The sequence below is a fragment of the Carcharhinus amblyrhynchos genome, chromosome 5, assembly GCF_965287045.1.
Source record: "Carcharhinus amblyrhynchos chromosome 5, sCarAmb.v2.hapA, whole genome shotgun sequence".
NCBI lineage: Eukaryota > Metazoa > Chordata > Chondrichthyes > Carcharhiniformes > Carcharhinidae > Carcharhinus > Carcharhinus amblyrhynchos.
The window spans coordinates 7,648,787-7,670,515 of record NC_137328.1 but is presented as its reverse complement, the minus strand read 5'-3'; the positions used below and the strand labels follow the sequence as shown (position 1 = coordinate 7,670,515).

General features: G+C 45.7%; 2 protein-coding genes across 3 annotated transcripts in view; both read right to left on the bottom strand.

Annotated features, from left to right (window-relative positions):
• kiaa1958 (KIAA1958 ortholog) overlaps window positions 1–2,456 on the bottom strand; it is a 104,152-nt gene extending 101,696 nt beyond the window's left edge. Inside the window, exon 1 of one of the 2 annotated variants that reach the window (XM_080188432.1) lies at window positions 2,097–2,456. The gene's annotated coding sequence lies outside the window, so the exon portion shown is untranslated. The remainder of the gene's footprint in view (window positions 1–2,096) is intronic. The other variant, XM_080188437.1, reaches the window with a different exon arrangement.
• A 1,955-nt stretch (window positions 2,457–4,411) lies between these two features.
• The window catches only part of hsdl2 (hydroxysteroid dehydrogenase like 2), a 124,953-nt gene continuing 107,635 nt past the window's right edge, over window positions 4,412–21,729 (bottom strand). Inside the window, exons 6-12 of the mRNA XM_080188431.1 lie at window positions 19,941–20,044; window positions 18,829–18,927; window positions 15,686–15,880; window positions 13,030–13,101; window positions 11,297–11,443; window positions 9,444–9,572; window positions 4,412–6,728 (exon numbers count right to left, since the gene is read on the bottom strand). Coding sequence (XP_080044557.1) covers window positions 6,616–6,728; window positions 9,444–9,572; window positions 11,297–11,443; window positions 13,030–13,101; window positions 15,686–15,880; window positions 18,829–18,927; window positions 19,941–20,044 — 859 coding nt within the window. The 3' untranslated portion in view covers window positions 4,412–6,615. The remainder of the gene's footprint in view (window positions 6,729–9,443; window positions 9,573–11,296; window positions 11,444–13,029; window positions 13,102–15,685; window positions 15,881–18,828; window positions 18,928–19,940; window positions 20,045–21,729) is intronic.

The following is a 21,729-nucleotide window of genomic DNA, read 5'->3' as shown; positions in this document are numbered from 1 at the left end:
TACTAATATGTTAGCCCCCACACCATGTAATCTTACATTGTGTAGTAATCTTTGATGTGGCACCTTATCAAATGTCTTTTTTAGATCTCTAAGTATAGATTCCCCCTTATCCACCATGCTTGCTACTTCTTCAAAAAACTATAATAAATTAGTTCAACACAATTTCCCTTTCACAAAGCCATGTTGACACTGCTTGATGACATTATAATTATCCAAGTTTCTTGCTATATGCTCCTTAATAATGAATTCTAGCAATTTGCCTATGGCAGATGTTAGGCTAACTGACCTATAGTTTCCTGCTTTGTCCTCCTCCTTCCTTGAGTCTAAGGAATTTTGGAAGGTTAAAACTAATGTCTCTACTATCTCTGCTGCCATTTATTTTAAGACCATATAGGATGCTAGCTATCTGATCCTGGGAACTTATCTACTTTTAGGTAGAAGAGTTTTCCCAGCACCTTTCTGTCATGGTGATAGCTTTAACTTTCTCCCTACCATTTACCTTACGTGAAGTTTTCTAAATCTTCTACAATGAAGGCTGATACAAAATACCTCTGCCATTTCCTTGTTTTCAATGACAGTCTATACTAATTGGAGTTCAGAAGATGGAGAGGTGATCTTAGTGAAACATATGAGAGGACTTGAAAGGTAGATGTCAGAAAGATGTTACATATGACGTTGTCTCAGTCCCTGTCTCCTCCCTGTCAGTGTATAGGTTATATACAAACAGTATAGATTATGTGTGCTATTAGAATCATAGAACCCCTATAGTGCAGAAAGATGGGCCAAATGGTCTCGAGTCTGCACCAACCACAAATCTACCCAGGCCCTGCACCAATATCCCTACATATTTACCCAACTAGTTCCTCTAACTTATGCATTTCATGGCACTAAGGGGCAATTTGGCATGGCCAAACAACCTAACCCACACATCTTTGGACTGTGGGAGGAAACCAGAGTACCGGGAGGAAACCCACACAGACATGAGAGAACATGCAAACTCCACACAGTTGACCCAAGTTGAGAATCGAACTCAGGTCCCTGGCACTGTGAAGCAGCAGTGCTAACCACTGTGCCACCATGTCACCCACCTCTTACTGTCTCAATTTCTCACTGGTCCCCCTGTCAGTGAGTACAGATTATATGTAAACAGTAAAGATTATATACATTGTTTCAAACACTCATGGTTCCCCTGTCAGCATGCACAAATTGAATATAAACACTGTAGATTATCTATGCTCTATGAGAAGGCTTGAAAGGGTAGATGCCAGAAGGATGTTACATATGATGTTGTCTCAGTCTCTTTCTGTTCCCTTGTCAGTGTATAGATTACATATAAACATAGACTACATAGTTTCAGTCTCTCTGCTCCCTTGTCAGTGTATATATCTAGAGTCCAGTTGTATATAAACAGTATAGATATATTGTCTCAGTATCCTTCACCTGACGAAGAGGCAGTCCCCTCGAAAGCTTGTGAGTATATTATCAAATAAATAGGTTGGACTAAAACCTGGTGTTGTCAGACTTTTTACTGTGTTTACGCCAGTCCAACGCCGGCATACCCACATCATATCCCTGTGTCTACAGATTATATAAATACAGTACAGATTGTACATAAACAGTATAGATTATATATTGTCTCAGTCTCGCTGTGTGTACAGATTATGTATAAACAGTACAGATTGCATATAAACAGTATAGATTACAATTGTCTCAGTCTCCCTGTGTATAGATTGTATATAAACAGGATAGATTATATATTGTCTCCCTGTGTGTACAGATTCTATATAAACAGTACAGATTGTATATAAACGGTATAGATTATATATTATCTGTCTCCCTGTGTGTATACAGATTATATATAAACAGTATAGATTCTATAGGGTCCTGTCCATTGTGTGGCCGCTGGCTCGGGACTGCGCAGACTCGCTGCCCGGATGGAGATAGACACAAAGAGCCTGGATAGTGACTGGGAGAGGGGGCGGAGCGGCAGCGAGAGGCCTGTCACCCCCCGAAGAGGGGGTGACTGAGAAGCGGCGGCCCCCCCCGGCTCCGGCCGCCCCGCTCCCGGGCTCCCCGTCAGCGGCTCCCGCACCCACCTGCACCTCGGCCTCCATAGGAACAGCGCAACGGCCCCCCCGGCTGCGCTCTCGCTGTCTGCCCGGCCTGTCTGTGTGAGCGGGGGAGCCGGCTTCTCCCCCTTGCCCGGTCTCGATCCCCAGGCGGAGCAGCGCGGCCTCCCGCGGGGGCCCCGACCACCGACCGTCGCCCTCAGCCGCCGCCGCCACTGCGTTTTGTTTTCTCCAAGGGGCGGAACGGAAAACAGGGGCCCAGCGGCTCGCACGGAGCCTTCGCAACGACACCGGAAATAAACGCCAGAAGTAACCGGAAGTGCAGCTAAGAATGGCTTCCCCCTACCCCGGGCTGCAGCCAACGATCCTTCACCCCATCGCGTCCGCCGCCCTGTTTGGATTAAGCATACACACGAACTGCGCCTGCGCCCACCCCTACCTGGCACCGCCCCTCTGCACTCGGACGGCGTCTGCGCACTTCCTTTGGTACTCGGATTGCGTCTGCGCGCTCTCATAATCCCTGGGTGTGTGTACTGCGCCTGCGCGCACTCACATCCTGGATGCACGCTCTACGCCTGCGCACATTCATATCCCTACGTGTTTGGACTGCGCTTGCGCCCTCCCCCTCTAATTGATACATTGGAATAGCGTGGAGCATGCTGCTTGTTGTGATTCAGCAGCAATTGGGCTTTGCTTCAAAACCTGAATTACAAATGGTGTCTTGCAGTCATTCTTCCATTGTGAAGGAAAAAAATCTACTTATCAGTAGCAAAGCTCGCCCCCTCCCGGAAGAAGAGTGAATTCCCCTTGCTCTGTACACATGTTAAGATAGGGTTTGCCTCTCATAAAACTTAGAAGATAGGTAGTACCAAACAAAAGCCCCTCATTTGGATGGGATATTCCATCCTTCTAGAGTATCTTACCTGGGGCCGCATGGTGGCCCAGTGGTTTAGCACTGCTGCCTCACAGCTCCAGAGACCCAAATTCAATTCTACTCTTGAGTCACCGTCTGTGTGGAGTTTGCACAGTCTCTCCGTGTCTGTGTGGGTTTCCTCCAGGTGCTCCGGTTTCCTCGCACAGTCTAAAGATGTGCGGGTTCAGTGGATTGGCAATGCTATAAATTGCCCCTTAGCATCAGGGAGGATTAACAGGGTAAGTACACGGAGTTATGGGGATAGGGTCTGAGTGGGATTATTGGTGCAGGCTCGATGGGCTGAATGGCCTCCGCCCCTGTTGGGATTCTAGGCTAAATTTGGGTATTAATCATGCAATTTTGTGTCTCTACACATTCTTCACCCCCATTCATGAAGATTTTGTCTTGCTAGTTGAAGACTTTCAGGGCATTTAAATAACTATTAAAATACTCAAACCAAAACAAAAAGCTTATGAACTTCAAATTCTTTCCAATAGTCAGCACTATGTGCTGCAGTGTCCAGTGGTATGGAAGGTCGTATACTATTGCCTTCCCATAGGTTACTGAAGTTTCCAATTCCAAAAGTTTGCTCATTTGAAAGAATCTTTTACACTGTTCCTTTGCCCCTTATTTTTCATCCAAAAGTGAGGCATCAGCAGCAGGAACAATGGTGAAAATTGATTCAGCTAAAATCTTCAAAAAAGGGAACTGCATAAATACTTGAATGAGAAAAGATTTGCAGGTTAATGGGGAAAGTAAGACACTGGAGCTATTGGATAGCTCTTTCACAGAGCCAGATGTGATGGGCTGAATGGTCTCTTCTGTTGTATCATTCTATGATTCTAGGTTAAGTTTGGTCTTTATCATATCTTCTTGTCATGACTCCACCTGTTCCACAAAGGTTTTGACTTGATCACCTTCTGGGCTCCAAAGCTCTGGGAGTAAAGAGTATTCTGGAAGATGTTTTGTCATTTGGGATCCCTGTCCAGAGTCAGTCGACAGAATTCATTAGGCTGGATCCTCACTTCTGCCTAACAGGCTTGCACAGTCAACACCAGTCCAGAGCCATTTGAGACAGTTTGTTAAGGCCTTATTCCATTGGCTCCTGATGGAGTGAATTTCTCTTGGTCAATAGACACCTCGTGCTCTCATCTGTCGATGTGTTGACCAAGTAGCAAAGTGGCAGCTGTGGGGGTTACAGTTGGAGCTGGACAGTCTGAAAGAAGCTGCCCCTTGGCTTGAGCCTATTTGTTGTTGGCTCTTTCTGGAAGAGAAGATGCAGAGGGTCACTGCTCTGCATTCTAACTTGCCTTTTTGTGAGAGGTGATGTCAGTAAGCAGATACAGATTATCCACTTCAGTATGTCTCAGGCAGCTATACAAGTTGCAATGGGGACAGGGTCCAACATCTTGCTATGGGGAACATGTTTGCAGACTGGGCAATGCAATCAGAGAGTATAATAACATCAGTGTGCTACGAGTATCATTCAGACACAGACACATTGTTGTTTGCAGTTTTATTTTCTAAAAAATCATTACTGGTGCCGTTTTGTAGCCCGGTAGGTAATCAACTATCAAATCAAAGCCTTAAAGGAATAGTGTCGAGCCAACAGGTACAGCCATAAAATCATTTACAAATCAAAAAGAGGCCATTCAGCTCATTGACTCCATGCTAGCTCTCTGTTTCAGTCCCAATCGTTCACTCTTTTCCTTTTAACTCTGCAAGTTCAAGTGTAATTCCAATTCCTAATTAAATGGTCTTTAGATTGTCAAAAATTGATATTTTGTTTCTGTGATTTTGATATGTTATTGAAATATAAAAGGTATACATAAAGGTAAACACGAAACTGACAGGGCTCACAGCGCCAAGGATCCAGGCTCAATTCCAGCCTTGGGTGATGGTTTGTGTGGAGTTTGCACGTTCCCCCTGTGTCTGCATGGATTTCCTCTGGGTGCTCCAGTTTCCTCCCACACTCCAGTAAGTCATCTGTCCAAAGGTAGGTTCATCTGTTCATCTCTCTACATCTCAGAGTCTTGTGCTTTTCTCTTCAGTTATGCCGAGGAGCTTTCCATTTGACATTTCAGTGAACAACATGGCCAGGAAAAGGATATGTGAAGTGCCTTCCTCATGTGTTTTAAGGAAACACTCAGTCCTCCTCCTGAAGGGTCCTCTGCCAATAAACAGCTGACGTCCTTCAACGTTCCAGCATTTCCGCCGTCACCTCTGAACATCTGCTTCTGCCGCTGGATGTAGTTCACTCCCCTGAGGATAGGAATCTTCCCTGGGTCTGGGGCCACTTGCAACAGGGCAGGGACAACCACTCCCTGAGACCGTATAATCCATAGAATCCTACAGTGTAGAAGGCGGCCATTCGGCCTATCAAGTCTGCACCAACCACACCTGACCGACTATCTCCATAACTCCATGCATTTACCCTGGCTAGTCCCCCTGACACTAAGGAGCAATTTAGCATGGCCAATCTACCTAACCCACACATCTTTGGACTATGGAGGAAACTGGAGCACCCGGAGGAAACCCATGCAGAAACAACGTCGAGAGTCTTGAGTGACTGTGCCACCCTGATTCTATGATAATACGTAAGCCTCATTAAGACTGGCAAGGTGGTTCTTATTCCCCTTTACTGAGTTTTCAACATCTCTACAGCTTTCATAGAATCCCTCCAGTCCAGAAGGAGGCTATAAAGCCTGCACCAACAACAATCCCACCCAGGCCCTATCCTGTAACCCCCTACTTGTCCCCATAACACAAAGGGAAACTAAGGGGCAATTTAGCATGGCCAATCCACCTAACCTGCACATCTTTTGGACTGTGGGAGAAAACCAGAGCACACGGAGGAAACCCATGCAGAGACGGGGAGAACACGCAGACTCCACACAGTGACCCGAGGCCGGAATTGAACCCGGGTCCCTGGTGCTGTGAGGCAGCAGTGCCAACCACTGTGCCACCGTGCTGCCACTTACACTCTTCCTAACACAACAAAATCCAACATGGTCATGATCGAGAGCCTTATGGGACAAGGAAGAAGAGTAAAAATGAGTCAAAGTCCACCAGCAACTGAAAATAAATACCAATTATTTTTGTGTGACATTAATTAAATTTAATGCTTTATCAATGTTCATGTTGACTCTTGACTATAAGAGGACAATTCATCAAATAAAAAGAGAAATGTGTATGTTTGCAAAAAAAGGTTACACTGTAAACTTCTTCAAATTGCCAAAACAGCAATGAACTCAGACTTGCTGACTGATTTATCAAAGGCAATCTTAAAGACACAATAAACCACTGTAATCATTTAATCTAACCTCCAAAAGGTCCTTCGCCATTCTCTCCGCGAATTGCATGTGACAGTGGATGACACCCAATTAGTGAGTCCTCCCAATCAGGATTCTTTCCTTCATTAATATTGAACAATTCATTTCCAAGCTCTAATTTCACCCACCTCACTGGAAAGTTACATTCTTCAGGCTGAAATCTCAGTTTGGCAGAATAAATTAAACGGGCAGGAATCAAATGGTAAATTGGGACGTTCATGCAACAAGATACAAAATCAATCAGTATTCGAGAGGTCATTACTTTCTGCATTGATGGTGCAAGAAATTGACTGCTGTGTGGCTAAAGTTTGGACTGGAGTTGGGTCATCAGCTTCTCCAGTTTGATGGCGAGGGACATGTCTCCCTTTATCTTCAGCTTGCCAGACATGAAGGCCATGGTTGGTTTCATCTTACCTGAAACAGAGAGAGAAATTAGGCTTTTACAAATGAGCAAAGATGAAGTTGAGTTGTTCTGTTTGAACAAACAGGTCTAACTGGCTTATTTGTGTTCATTCATTCATGGGATGTGGACGTCATTGGCTGGGCCAGCATTTATTGCCCATCCTTAAGGACATTTCAGGATCAACCATATGGTTGTGCTGTCTGGAGTCACATGTTGACTAGATCAGATAAGGATGGCAGATTTCCTTCCCTAAAGGACGTTATGAACCAGATGGGTTTTTACAACAATCAACAATGGTTTCATGGTCATCATTACCAGTCCAAAGATGTGTGGGTTAGGTTGACTTCTACAAATACATAAAGGCCAAAAGAGTAACTAGGGAGAGAGTAGGGCCTCTTAAGGATCAACAAGGTCGTCTATGTGTGGATCCACACGAGATCAGTGGGATCTTAAATGAATATTTCTGATCAGTATTTACTATTGAGAAAATAATAGATATTAGTGAACTTGGGAAAATAAATAGTGATGTCTTGAGGAGTGCACATATTACAGATAAGGAGGTGCTGGAAATCTTAAAGCGCATCAAGATAGATAAATTCCTGGGACTTGATGAAGTGTATCTTGGGTAAATACATGGGGTTAAGGCCAGGGTAGGATTATGGTCAGTGCAGACTAGGTGGCCTCCTTCTGCACTGTAGGGATTCTATGATTCAAACTTAATACCAGAATTTAATTTAGTTTAAATTTCACTAAATTTCAGGTCCCCAGAGTAGTACTCTGGATATCTAGATTACTAGTTCAGCAACAATACCTCTCTTCCACCAACTCCCCTTGTGCCAGAACTTATGCTGCACGTGAGCCCCTTCCAACTTCATGTGACCCAATCAGCATTTTCTGCTGCCCCTTTCTCCCCTGTGTAATTATTTAGCATTTCCCTTACTGCATCAAAGCTGTTCTTAACTACTTGATGTGGTAGTAAGTTCCACATTCTAACCACTCTCTGAGTAAGATTTCTATTGCAATTTTATCATGACTAACTTACACTCAAGGCCTTTGGTTTGGATCCAATAGAAACCCCAGACTGGGTGGTACAGAGGAGCGGCGGGGGGGTGTGGATTTATAGGTCTTCTCCACACACTGCCCACCTGTGCCAACACCAGGAGGGAGGTCAGTTCCAAACGAATGATTCCGCAAACGTAACGCACCCCAGGCTGCCTCAGCGAGGTTCATTTTGTAGTTCAACCCCTTCAATGGGAGAAAGTCCCACCCTTGATAACTGCCAGCCAATCTGATTGGTTGAGAGCTCTAGCAGGCCCAGCAGCGCCATCGTTCAATACCGGGCACCGCTGCGATTGCGAGGAATCTCTGGGAAGAGACAGGTCTGTGGTTTTGGTACAGTTATGGATCGGGTGATGGGGGAGGGGGAGTGTCTGTTGTAGGGGAGATGCAGATGGTCAGGGTGGGAGCTCAAATTTGGGAAGCCAGGCAGTGATACACTAAGGGCGGGGTTAACACCTTTGGGGGGGTGCCCCCCAATGTGTACCAGGACTCTCCAAATGATGTCCCCCCCCCCCACCCCTTCCTTCCTCCCATTCAACAAAATGTTTAAGGAACAACCTTTACACTCTTGCCCACATTCCACTGCCTAGCATAGTAAGACAACGGAGGCAGTTTGAGGGACTTAAATTGGACAATGGTTGGCCACTTCATAGTTTGAGGATAAGAGGTAAACCTTTTAGGACTGAGATGAGGAGAAACTTCTTCACCCAGCGGGTGGCGAACATGTGGAATTCACTATCACAAAAAGTAGTTGAGGTCAAAATGTTGTGTGATATCAAGAAGGAATTAGATACAGCTCTCGGGGCTAAAGGGATCAAGGGGTATAGGGAGAAGTGGGGGGGCGGGATCAGGTTATTGAATTCGATGATCAGCCACAATCATAATGAGTGGCAGAGCAGGCTCGAAGGGCTGAATGGTCTATTCCTGCTTCTAGTTTCTATCTTTTTATAATAGCTCGTGGTCAAGCAAGGCTTGGATTTTAAAATTCTCACTCCCTGTTTTCAGATCACTTCATGGTCTGGCCACTCCTACCAAACCATTCTCTGACACCTCTGCCCAGACCCAATTCTGCCCTCCTAGAAATGGCTGACCTTAACCAACATGCTTCCAGTGGCCATGCCTTCAGCGACCAAGGTCACCTGCCCCAATATCTCCACGTGCGGCTCTGTGCCAGATATTGGGCGGTAACATGGGGCGGCATGGCAGTACAATGGTTAACACTGCTGCCTCACAGTGCCAGGGACCTGGGTTCAATTCCAGCCTTGAGGGACTGTCTGTGTGGAGTTTGCACATTCTCCCCTACGTCTACGTGGCTTCCCTCCGGGTGCTCCGGTTTCCTCCCACGTTCCAAAGATATACGGGTTAGGTTGATTGGCCACGCTAAACTGTAGAGCGACTAGCACTATATGTGGGGTTACGAGGATCAGGTGGGATTGCTGTCTGTGCAGGCTCGATGGGCCAAATAGCCTCCTTCTGTACAACAAGGATTCTACGAACATTCCTGCAAACTGCCTCAAGTCTTTTAGATGGTACATAGTTACAAGTTGTTGTTGGTCGGACAAGGGGATCCAAGGCAATCTAAATGGGAGTTGAAATTTGGATCAGCCATGGTCTAACTGAGAGGCTCGAGGGGTTGAATGGCCTATCCCATTCCTGTGAGGTCTCACCTGTGAACATTTTTACAAAATCCTCACTGCTCATGCTCATCAGAACATCTGCCTTTCCCGGGAAAGCTCCGTGCCCGACGCTGCCACTTTCGTTCTTCAGATCGATGTACCAGGTTCCCGGCTGATCACCTGCCTCGGCAAATCATAAAGGGTAAAGGTCAAAAGGACAAGCCAGAGCATTTTGACACGAAACGCGCAGAGTCAGGAAAAGCCTTCCATACAAAAATAAAAACAATGCAGTGATTCCAGCAGAGCGTCTTTCTAACCCCGCGGTGTCACGTGGCCATGGGTCCAATGTTTAGCTGTGATGTTAAAATGAAAGCCGCCTCCTGTTCATTTTAGATTGGATCATACACTGGAACTCTTATTATAACCCAGTCTCTGAGACCCGTATCTCGGGATCTGTGTACATTTATTGCAGGTGTTTAGCAGCCAGGCTCGATTCCACCAGTGCCCAGGCTCAATGACTGTCCGTGTGGAGTTTGCACGTTGTCCCGTGTCTGCATGGATTTCCTCCCATGCTCCAAAGATATGCAGGTTAGACGGATCGGCCATGCTAAATTGCCCCTTAGTATCCAAGGATATGCAGGTTAAGTGGATTGGCCTTGCTGAATTGCCTGTTAGTGTCCAAAGATGTGCAGATTAGATGGATTAGTCACAGGAAATATGTGGGGTTACAGGGACAGGGTGGGGGATGGGCCTGGGTAAAATACTCTGTCGGAGGGTTGGTGTAGACCCAATGGGCCGATAAGCCTCCTTCTGTACTGTAGGGATTCTAGGATTCAGTATTGTGTGCCCACCTGGACGACTTCCAGTCTTTACACTGAGTGAATAAAGCAGGCGCTAAGATCAAACAAGATATATCAATGGCTCCTCTTAATTATTCTTTTTGAAATTGGGTGGCTGCGTTGATCATGGGGGAGAAGACCCGTGGCCGCATTTGCCGATGGAAAACCCATGGGTCCAAGGTGGACCCAAGTTATACCCATTTCCTCGGTTTCGCGTTACAGTGAGAGCCCGGTGTATTAACAAAGCCTCGGTCACTGGGGAAAGGAACAGGGTCCTGAAGGGATCTAAAACGAGGCTGCCCATTCTACATATTAGGGGCAAGTTCCATGAAAATCCCCAACTATTTCCACAGACTCGAGGCAATTACAAAGAATAGCAGAAGAGAATTCTTTTTGCTAATGCACTGGGTTGTGATGGATCTGGGGTACGCTGCCTCAAAGAAAGCAGATTCACTAATAGCTTTCAGAAGATGAATGGGATAAAGACATGATAGTAGTAGTGGTGGTGGCGGTGGGTGGGGGGTGAGGGAGCAGTGATTGAAGCTAACAGTAAGCTCCACCAGCTGCCAGGAATGTGTTAGATACTCTCTACTCGCCTGGATGAGTGTAGCTCCAACACTCAAGTAGTTTTAAAGTTTATTAGTGTCAGAAGTAGCCTTACATTAACACTGCAATGAAGTTACTGTGAAAATCCCCTAGTCGCCACACTCCGGCGCCTACTCGGGTACACTGAGGCAGAATTTAGCATGGCCAATGCACCTAATCCACATATCTTCTGGACTGTGGGAGGAAACTGGTGCACCCGGAGGAAACCCATGCAGACACGGGGAGAACTTGTAGACTCTGCACAGACAGTGACCCAAACTGGGAATCAAACCCAGGTCCCTGGCGCTTTGAAGCAGCAGTGCTAACCCACTGTGCCACCCTGAGTGTGTCTAAGAAGAGGCTGATGTCAAAGCATAAGCAGGTTAAGAACATTCTGCATGATTACTGGAACCCAAGGGTGATTGGAACTGAGAACTAAACTTAATTCCAACGTTCAGTGTAAACAGGAAGTGACCTCACCGGACAATTCAAACTGAAAGACGCCTCCAGTGGATTTTACCACCTCAGCACTGAGAGCTCCTTCAATGCCCTTGAACGTCTGAGCCACTGACCCTTCAGCTGCTGCTGAAACTTGTTCCTTTCCTGCTTGAAACATAGGAGTTGCACCTGAAAGGAAACACAAAGAAGTTAATATCCAGAATTCTGCTCTGTTACCGCAGCCGATGGAGTTGCACCGTGGATACGCTCATCTACAAAGTCCCTTGAAGGTGGCAAGGCTCTGAGAAAAGAAAGGACGGTTATTTTGTTGTAGTCACACTGGTTTCTCTCAGAAGGCATCTTTCAGTTTGAGTTGTCCGGTGAGGTCACTCCTTGTTTACGTTGAAGCAGCAGTGCTAACCACTGTGCCACACTCCGGCGCCTGTTCGGGTACACTGAGGAAGAATTTAGCACGGCCAATGCACCTAACCAGCACGTCTTTCAGACTGTGGAAGGAAACCGGATCACCTGGAGGAAACCCATGCAGACGCGAGGAGAACGTGCATTGTCCTTTCCTGCTTGAAACGTAGGAGTGTACCCGAACAGGTGCTGGAGTGTGGTGACTAGGGGATTTTCACAGTAACCTCATTGCAGCGTTAATGTAAGCTTACTTGTGACACTAATAAATAAACTTTTGAGAAAAACCAATGTGACTACAACAAAATAACCGTCAGAAATATCGGGCCAAATCTGTTTGGAGAAGTAAGGTCAAGTCAATGGCTTGTGCTGTTATTGTTGCACAAGTTTTTGATTTGATTTTGCAGCGGGTTCGGGGACTATAGATCAATACTGTGAACTGTAACTCTCTTTGAGCTTTCTGATCAGTTAATGCTCCTCCACCAATAGATTCACACCAACAGTATCTCGCTTTCACCTTCCCGGTCATTTACAAACTCCACGGATTCGCACAATTATTGCCCCATTAAATTTGCTGCAGAAAGTTAGGGCTGGTAATTAGCTGCTTAAGAACCTATCCAGACGATGTGATAATTACTCCTGCAATAGCAATGGATCTCTCTGGAAAACACAGAATAAATCTTACTGTTCAACCACACTTGTACTACCTGTTCAATTTACTACCTGTAGTAAATCGAAGTAAAATTTTCAATTTTACTCTGACTCCACCTTTTGCTTTTTTTCTCCCTTTCTTTAACCAATCTTTATTTGTCTTGTTTTATTTCTCTTTTGCTACCTGTTTTGGAATTGAACCTGGGTCCCTGGCACGGCGAGGCAGCAGTGCTAACCATTGATTCACCGGGCCACCCTCATTATTTGAAGCTCTAGAGAATACATGTCCTGATTTACAACCAAGCTTTCAAAGTTAGCATCAATAACTTCTACATTTTCACATTTTTAAATAATTCATTCATAAGGTGTGGGCATCGCTGGCGAGGCCAGTATTTATTGCCCATCCCTAATTGCCCTCGAGGTGGTGGTGGTTGAGCTGACTTCTTGAACCTGCTGCAGTCCAGGTGGTGTAGGTACACCCATGGTGCTGTCAGGGAGGGAGTTCCAGGATTTTGACCCAGCCCCAGTGAAGGAAAGGCCGATATATCTCCAATTCAGGATAGTGAAAGGACTGGAGTGAGTGACGTGAATCACACACTAACCCTGCATTTTGAGAACAAATAGTGACAAAGGAATTCAACTCTGGTGGACACTAGTTCATCTGATCTCTGCCCTAGACGAAACATTGAAATCTTGAGGACACTCACCGTAATCCTGCATCTTCTTTGCTAATTTATCAGGTTCCACGTCCAAAAAGAAATCGGGGAGCAGAGGATGACCTGTAACCAAACAGCAGGGGTTAGTCACGTGCACTGCAGCACAGTTAAGTCCAGGTTAATAAACTCCCCTCTACTGAGGATTTGTGAGATAAACTGTTGGAAATATTCAACAGGCCAGGCAGCAGCTGTGGAAACAGAAATGGAAACAGAATGTATATTTCAGTTCTTTGATAAGGTCATCGAACTGAAATGCTTCCTTTGTTTTTTCTCTCTCCACAGATGGTTCCTGGACCTGATGAGAACTTCCTACATTTCATCTTTTTATTTCAGATTTTCAACATCTGCAGTATTTTGTTTTCACTTTAGGATTTAAGTTTTAATCACCCCCCCTTTGCCTCGGCTGCACTCCACAACCAGCTGCACAGAGTGGGGAGCACCCACAAACTACTAGAGTACTGTAAAACAGGAGTTCACAAACCCTGGGTCCCCACCATCAGCACAGTGTGTTCAGTGGCAGCAGGGGAGGTCCGCCATTTGCCGGCGGAGGGATCTTCCAGTCCCGCCGCTATCAATGGGTTTTCCCATTGTTCGCATCCTTCACCGTTAGGGAACCCAGGGTAGGGCCTCACCTTCATGGGGACAAGAGGATCCCTCCAATGGGAACAGCTGAAAACTATCAGCCTATAGAATCATAGCATCCCTACAGTGCAGCAGGAGGCTATTTGACCCACTGAGTCTGCACTGACAACAATCCCTATACCCACAACACCACATATTTACCCTGCTAATCCCTCCGACACTTAGGGGGAATTTAGCATGGCCAATCCACCTAATCTGCAGATCTTTGGACTGTGGGACCCCAGAGGAAACCCACACAGTCACGGGGAGAACATGTAGACTCCACACAGATAGTGACCCGAGGCCAGAATTGAACTCAGGTCCCTGGTGCTGTGGGACAGCAGCGCTAACCACTGTGCCACCCAGGCATCTGCGTTGATAATTCACTATGAACTAAAAGAAAATAAAGTTAAAGTTTATTTATTAGTCACAAGTAGGCTTAAATTAACACTGCAATGAAGTTACTAGGCGGCACAGTAGCACAGTGGTTAGCACTGCTACCTCACAGCATCAGGGGTCCAGTTTCAATTCTGGGCTTGGGTTACTGTCTGTGTGGAGTTTGCACATTCTCCCCGTGTCTGCGTGGGTTTCCTCCAGGTGCTCTGGTTTCCTTCCATAGTCTGAAAGATGTGCTGGTTCGGTGCATTGGCCTGAATAGGCACTGGATTGTGGCGACTAGGGGAATTTCACAGTAACTTCATTGCAGTGTTAATGTAAGCCTCACTTGTGACTAACAATAAATAAACAAACTTTATAAAATTCTGAGCATCCCCCAGTTGCCACACTCTGGTGCCCGTTCAGGTACACTGAGGGAGAATTTAGTACGGCCAATGCACCTAACCAGCACATCAGGTAATTTGACCAACCTCATTCTGAGTGACAACCTGCAGCTGATTTCCACCTCACTAATTTGCCAAAAAGGAGACAACAGTCTTACAACTCTTATCAAAATCACAGCCTCCAATTAAATCTACTCAACTGTTCAATCCCCCCCCATAGCCTTTTCTAATCTTGACTGCGGACAATTGGACAAGCCAGTGGCAATATCACTGGGCTAGCAACTCAGAGGGCCAAGCGAATAATAACTTCATTGCAGTGTTAATGTAAGCCTGCTCATGACACTAATAAATAAAACAAAATACTCTTGAGAAATGGGTTCAAATCCCAGCGTGTGGAACTTAAAATTCAATTCATAATTGAATTTATGCACAGTGGCACAGTGGTTAGCACTTCTGCCTCACAGCACCAGGGACTCGGGTTTGATTCCCGACTTGGGTCACTGTCTGTGCAGAGTTTGCACGTTCTCCCTGTATCTGCGTGGGTTTTCTCCAAGTGCTCCAGTTTCCTTCCAGTCCACAGTCCAAAATGTGCAGGTTAGGTTGATTGGACATGCTAAATTGACCCTTGTCTCAGGGGTTTAGCAGCGTAAATATGTTACGGGAAAAGAGGCTGGATGGGATTATGGTTGGTGCAGACTTGATGGGCTGAATGGCTTCCTTCTGCACTGTAGGGATTCTATGATTCAATTCTATGAAATCTGGAATATAAAGCTAGTCTCAGGAAACAGTGCCAGGCAACGATTATCTTACAAACCCAGTGGATTCACTAATGCTCCTGTCAGAAAGGAAATCTTACCCAGTCTGGCCTACAAGTGACTCCAGAGCCACAGCAATGTGGCTGACTCTGAACTGCTCTCTGAAATGGCCAAGTGAGACACTCGGTTCCAGGACAATTAGGGATGGACAACAAACTCTGGTGTGTCAGTGATGATCACATCCCAAGAAAGAATAGCGTTAAAAGATATTGTAGCCAGTCTCTCAAAATTGTTCCCATACAGCAGGAGGCCATTCAGCCCATCGGGTCAATGCCAGCTCTCCGAAAGAGTGATTTGTCTAGTGTTGTTCCATCACCTTCTCCTCTTAGCCCTGCACACTCTGTCTTCTTTTGATACTATTCCAGCTTCTTTTTCAATGGCTCGACTGAACCTTCCCTCTGCCCTGTCTGTGGGCAAGACCCTCGCACGTACCTGGCTCAACTGCGTAAACATCAAAGTCTTTGATTCCGTGTTCTTTTAGTAATTCTTCATCAATGACAAAGTTGCCAGTAAATGACTTTGGTTTGGAGAAGATGGCATAAGCTGCATCAGCCATGATCTCAGGTTTCCTGCACTGACTGCTCACAGCCGATCCGCCCAGCATGTCCATTGCAGCAGTATGAATGGCTGGAAGATATACACACAAAACAAATCGTCAACATAGAGATAAATTACAAAAAACTTACATCTCCATTCATTCATAGGACATGGACATTGCTGGCTGGCCAGCATTTATTGCCCATCCCTAGTTGGCCTTGAACAGGTGGTGGTGAGCTGCCTTCTTGGATTGCTGTTAGGGAAGGACTTCCAGGATTTTGACCCAGCAACTGTGACAAAATGACAATACATTTCCGAGTCAAGACGGTGAGTGGCTTGGAGATGAAGTTGGTGTTCCCATGTATCTGCTGCCCTTGTCCTTCTAGAAGTGGTCGTGGGTTTGGAAGGTGCTGTTTAAGGATCTTTGGTGAATTGCTGCAGTGCATCTTGTAGATAGTACACACTGCTGCTACTCAGCATTGGTAATGAGTGGATTGAGTGTTTGTAGATGTGGTGTCAATCAAGTGGGCTGCTTTGTCCTGCACGGTGTCGAGCTTCTTGAGTGTTGTTGGAGCTGCGCCCATCCAGGCAAGTGGGGAGTATTCCACCACACTCCTGACCTTTGCTCCTGTTGACTGCAGAGTAAGATCGTAGATCATCAGTGGTGTGGTGTGAGCAGCTTGGTACCGGAACGTTACTGGGTGCTCAGAGACGAGTGGAGTCACAACCAACTACAAGACCGTTTGATTGTGGGGTTCAGGGAGCTGGTGGCAGGTCTGCAATAGTCTTTACTGCAGTCCAACCTGATCTCTCGTGATCTTACTCTGGGGGAAATCTGGGATTAGTGGGGAGCGCAGCTGCAAGAATTAGCCACTAACCCGACCTCATCTGTCTCGTGCCGTCTCTGCTACAGGATGATCCTTGTTGCAGGGGAGCAGTCAGTCCACTGTGATAATTAGCCCTTAAGCTATTACTAAAAGTAGGTCATCTAGGCACAACCATATTGTTATGTGGGATCATGCTGTGTATACTGTGTGGCGCATTCCCTTATATTATAGCACAGGTATAATGAGCCTGTACTCTTAAGAAATGTGCTTGTGTCATTTACTTACTGGTGCCACTTTGCCTATAACCGGTAGCTTACATGCTGGCGCTGCAGAAGCATAATTGGTTCTAACTGCTGGAATGTTTGTTTTAATCTGAGCTAATGCAGTGCTGTTATTTTTGGGTTTTCCCCTGGGCTTTTTCCGGGTAGGGTTTGATAAGGTTGACTGACAGGAAAGTCATGTGACTGGGTGGGGCTAGGCTTATAGTGAGACAAGCTCAGTTGCTGTTTGAGACCTTGAGAGGGTGAGAAGTAGCTATCTGAAGATTGGAGACTGGGACCTGTCAGAAAATAGGTCTCCTCCTCTGAAGCTCTGCTGTTTCTCTGGAGGCTGCTTTATGGGAGTCAGAAGTCAGGAGTCTTTCTGTATCTCTGTCCAAAGAGGTTAAAAGGCTAGAAATCTAGCATCAGCATGAGCCTATTTTTTACGCTAACTGATTCTGAAGGGGGGATTTATGTTTGCTGGGTGATTGCTTAAATTAGAACAATAGAGATAGCTAGCTGTTAAAAATTATACCTTGTCATATTTACGCATTTTAATTGTTAAAGGTTATGTTCATTCTTTTTGTTACATTTTAACTGTGTTGCTAAAAACAAGTTTATTTTAATAAAAGTTTCCTAGTGGGTTAATAGAATCGCACCTGGAGGGAAACACTTTATGCTCACATTAATGCCAAAATCAAAAAAAGTTAGGATTTAGGATACTTCACAATATATCTTGGAGTTTCTGATCTGGCTACACTTCAGAGTACCTCAGGAGCTGTAAAATACTTTGGGATGCCCTGAGATGTAAAAACCACAATATAAATGCAAGCCTTTCTTTTGTAGCTCTTGTGTTAAAGTAGATGTAATGGATTCACAGATGGATATTTTTCTAGATTGGCACTTCTTTAGTTGTTTTCTTTGTTGTCGCAGAAAAAAGCGACAGTAAATATCTCATTTTGGTTCTCTTTTCATATATGTTTTTCCCCAAAGATTGTTGAGATGTGGTCTGTAATATTTTATATGAAGTCTGACATGTGGAATATGACATACACTTGGTCTGATGTTTGTGTACAGACAGCTTTCAATGAAGGGTGCAGGAGGGCGTGCCAGAAGCAGCACCAAGGCATGCCTAAAACTGAGGCATCAACCAGGTGAAACTACAACACAGGACAACTTGCACTCCAAACAGCATAAGCTGCAAGTGACTGACAGAGCTAAGCCATCCCACAACCAATGGATCAGATCTAAACTCTGCAGTCCTGCCACATCCAGCTGGGAATGGTGGTGGACAATTAAACAACTCACTGGAGGAGGAGGGTTCACAAGTATCCCCATCGTCAATGATGGAGGAGCCCAACACATCAGTGAAAAAGATTATGCTGAAGCATTTTCAACAACCTTCAGCCAGAGGAGCCAAGTGGATGCTCCATCTTGGCTTCCTCCAGTGGACCCAGTCTCCAGCCAAATCAATTCACTCCACATGATATCACAAAACAGCTGAAGATATTGGATACTGCAAAGGCTATCGGCCCTGATAATATTCCAGCAACAGTTACTTCTCCAGAACTTGCTGTGTCCCCAGCCAAGCTGTTCCAGCGCAGTTACAACACCGGTTTCTATCCAGCAATGTGGAAAATTGCCCAGGCATATCCTCTACATCTGAAACAGGACAAATCCAACCCAGCCATTTACTGCCCCATTAGTCTACTCTCGATCATCAGTGAGGGAATGGCTGGCCAGTATTCCCAGTCACAGCTGCACATGAGGAATGATGAGTAACTGACAGGACAGGCTTGGACACCCACAGAACCTTAGCCCAGCAGGTAGTCATCAGTTTCAGGAGAGAAAAACAGGGTCAGAAAACGTCAGCATCTAAATGTACCACCAGACCTGCATCAGGTAAGCATACTGGACATTGTGCATGCATTAAAAATCAAATCACTCTTACCAGTTTTTGGCCACAGAGCATTGACTGCGATTTCTCCTCTGAATTCCTCAGCCATTCCCAAAACACACATCGACATCCCATATTTAGCAATAGAATATGCTGCGGGAGTGAAAGAAGACACAGAATCATTAGCACCTTCATCTGCCCCTCTGTACAGGGAGTGCCAGGGAAGTGATCTGTATAGAAATCATAGAATCATAGAAACCCTACAGTGCAGAAAGAGGCCATTTGGCCCATCGAGTCTGCACCAACCATTATCACCACACATTTACCCGCTAATCCCTCTAACCTATGCACCTCACGACACTAAGGGGTAATTTTAGCATAGCCAATTAACCTAACCCACACATGTTGGGACTGTGGGAGGAAACCGGAGCACCCGGAGGAAACCCCCACAGACACGAGGAGAATGTGTAATCTCCATACAGACAGTGACCCAAGCCAGGAATCGAACCCAGTGAAGCAGTAGTGCCACCGTGCCACCCAAATGTGTAACATTGTTGAGAAAATTCTTCAGAAGTTAAAAGAAAGCTTATTTGTTAGTCACAAGTAGGCTTCCATTAACACTGCAATGAAGTTACTGTGAAAATCCCCTAGTTGCCACACTCTGGCGCCTTTTTGGGTCAATGCACCTAACCAGCACATCTTTCAGATGTTATTTCCACAGCTAAAGAATAAGAGTATCACAGGCGCACTGTGCTTGAGCTGACTCTCAGGAAGAACTATACAACCAGTCCCACTTTCCCCACAGCCCTGCAGCTTTTCCCTCACAAACATCCATCTCATCACCTTTTGGAACATTTTGTTCATTCCATTTCCATTGTCCTCTAAGGCAGCGCATTCCAGGTCATAATGACTCGCTGTGTTAAAACCAAAATTCTCATTTCATCCTTATCTGTTTTTTTAGCAATCGCCTCCAGTGTTTGCTGTTCATTGATTATCTGCCACTGGGAAACGGATTCCACCAAATTATTCTATGAAAATCCCTGTGCGAGGTTAAATATCTGTCAAACCTCCCCTTTACCATCCCTGCTCCAAGGACAATATCCCTTCGTCCAGCCTCCTCACAAAGAACTTGGTGATAATGTATAAACACTCCCACCCATGCTCACCGCAGTGGTTCTTGAACCAGATAGGATTCATGTTGAGCGGGGGACTCAGATTCAGAATGTGGCCATTTTTGCTCTTCTTCAAGTAAGGAATGCACAACTTTGACCTAAGACATGAGAGAGAGAGAGAGAGAGAGAGAGAGAAATGAAGCGTGTTGCAACGCAAAATTAAACAATTCATCAAATTTTAGATGAATGTACTGATTTTTCAATACATGAACAGACATTCAATCATAGAATCCCTACAGTGCAGAAGAGCTCGGCCCATCGAGTCTGCACTGACTCTCCAACAATGCATCTTATCCTGACTTTATCCCCATAACCCTATGTGAAAATCCCCTAATCGCCACACTCCAGCGCCTGTTAGGGTACAGTGAGAGAGAATTTAGCATGGCCGATGCACCTAACCAGTACGTCTTTTAGGCTGTGGGAGGAAACTGGAGCAGCTGGAGAAAACCCTCACAGACACGGGGGAGAACGTACAGACTCTGCACAGGCAGTGACCCAAGCTGGGAATTGAATCCGGGTCCTTGTCGTTGTGAGGCAGCAGCACTAACTACTGTGCCTCCGTGCTGCCCACATGTATTTGCCCACTAATTCCCCTAACCTACACATTTGGGGAAATTTAGCATGGCGAATTCATCTAACCCATATATCTTTGGGCTGTGGGAGGAAACTGGAGCACCCGGAGGAAACCCACGCAGACACGGGGAGAATGTGCAGACTCCGCACAGACAGTGACCCAAGCCGGGAATTGAACCTGGGTCCTTGACGCTGTGAGGCAGCATCATTAACCATTGTGACATCAAAAGCTGAGCTCTTGAAAGTATTCACGATGCAAATATTCATTTTTACCCGTACTTATTTTTACGGTTAGGAGCCAATCAGCATATCCTGCCTACGCTTTTTTTCTGCATGATTTATTACACAATCTCAGGACACCTCAAAGCCAATGAAATGCAGTAATAGTATCTCAAATCCAGCTGTCTAAAAACCAGACATTTTTAGAACGTTGTACACCTTGATTTTAATAAAAAGACTTACCTGGGCCATTCGGTTCGGTGCTGCCTTGGTACAATGGGGCACCTGCCTTTCTACCCCTTTGCCACTTGCGCCAGTCTGTTCCCACATTCCGAGCAACCCCACCCCACCCACTTTCACCCAAACACCCTGACCCAAAATCCATCAAGATCTGAAATCCAGCACATTCTCGATCTCCAGGTCGCTGAGTTTGAAACACTGCAATTTTTAAAGTTACTTTTAAAACAAGTACGCGAGTGCATTTGGACACTCACTGCCTCAATGCAGGTTCACTAATAACCTGCAATTAGAAATTAGATAACTCTTTCAAAGAGGTGGCATGGATATGATGGGTCAAATGGCCTCTTCCGCTATTCCGTGCTACAATTCAATGACAAATGGGTCTTTGTTAAGGGTGATATAAATAAGGAAAATGGGTTTGGGTCGGGCGGCTAACATTCACTCTAAGTTTCAAATCGACGTAAAGTCATTTTGGTAACTTCAGACTAAGCATCACCCGATCTATAATTCGGACTGTTAAACATACTGACGATCAGCCCAGGGTCAGCATGGTAGCACAGTGGTTCACACTGCTACCTCACAACACCAGGGACCCAGGTTCAATTCCCGGCTTGGCTCACTGTCTGTGCGGAGTCTGCACATTCTCCCCGTGTCTGCGTGGGTTTCCTCTGGATGCTCCAGTTTCCTTCCACAGTCCAAAAGACGTGCTGGTTAGGTGCAGTGACCATGCTAAATTCTCCCTCAGTGCCCC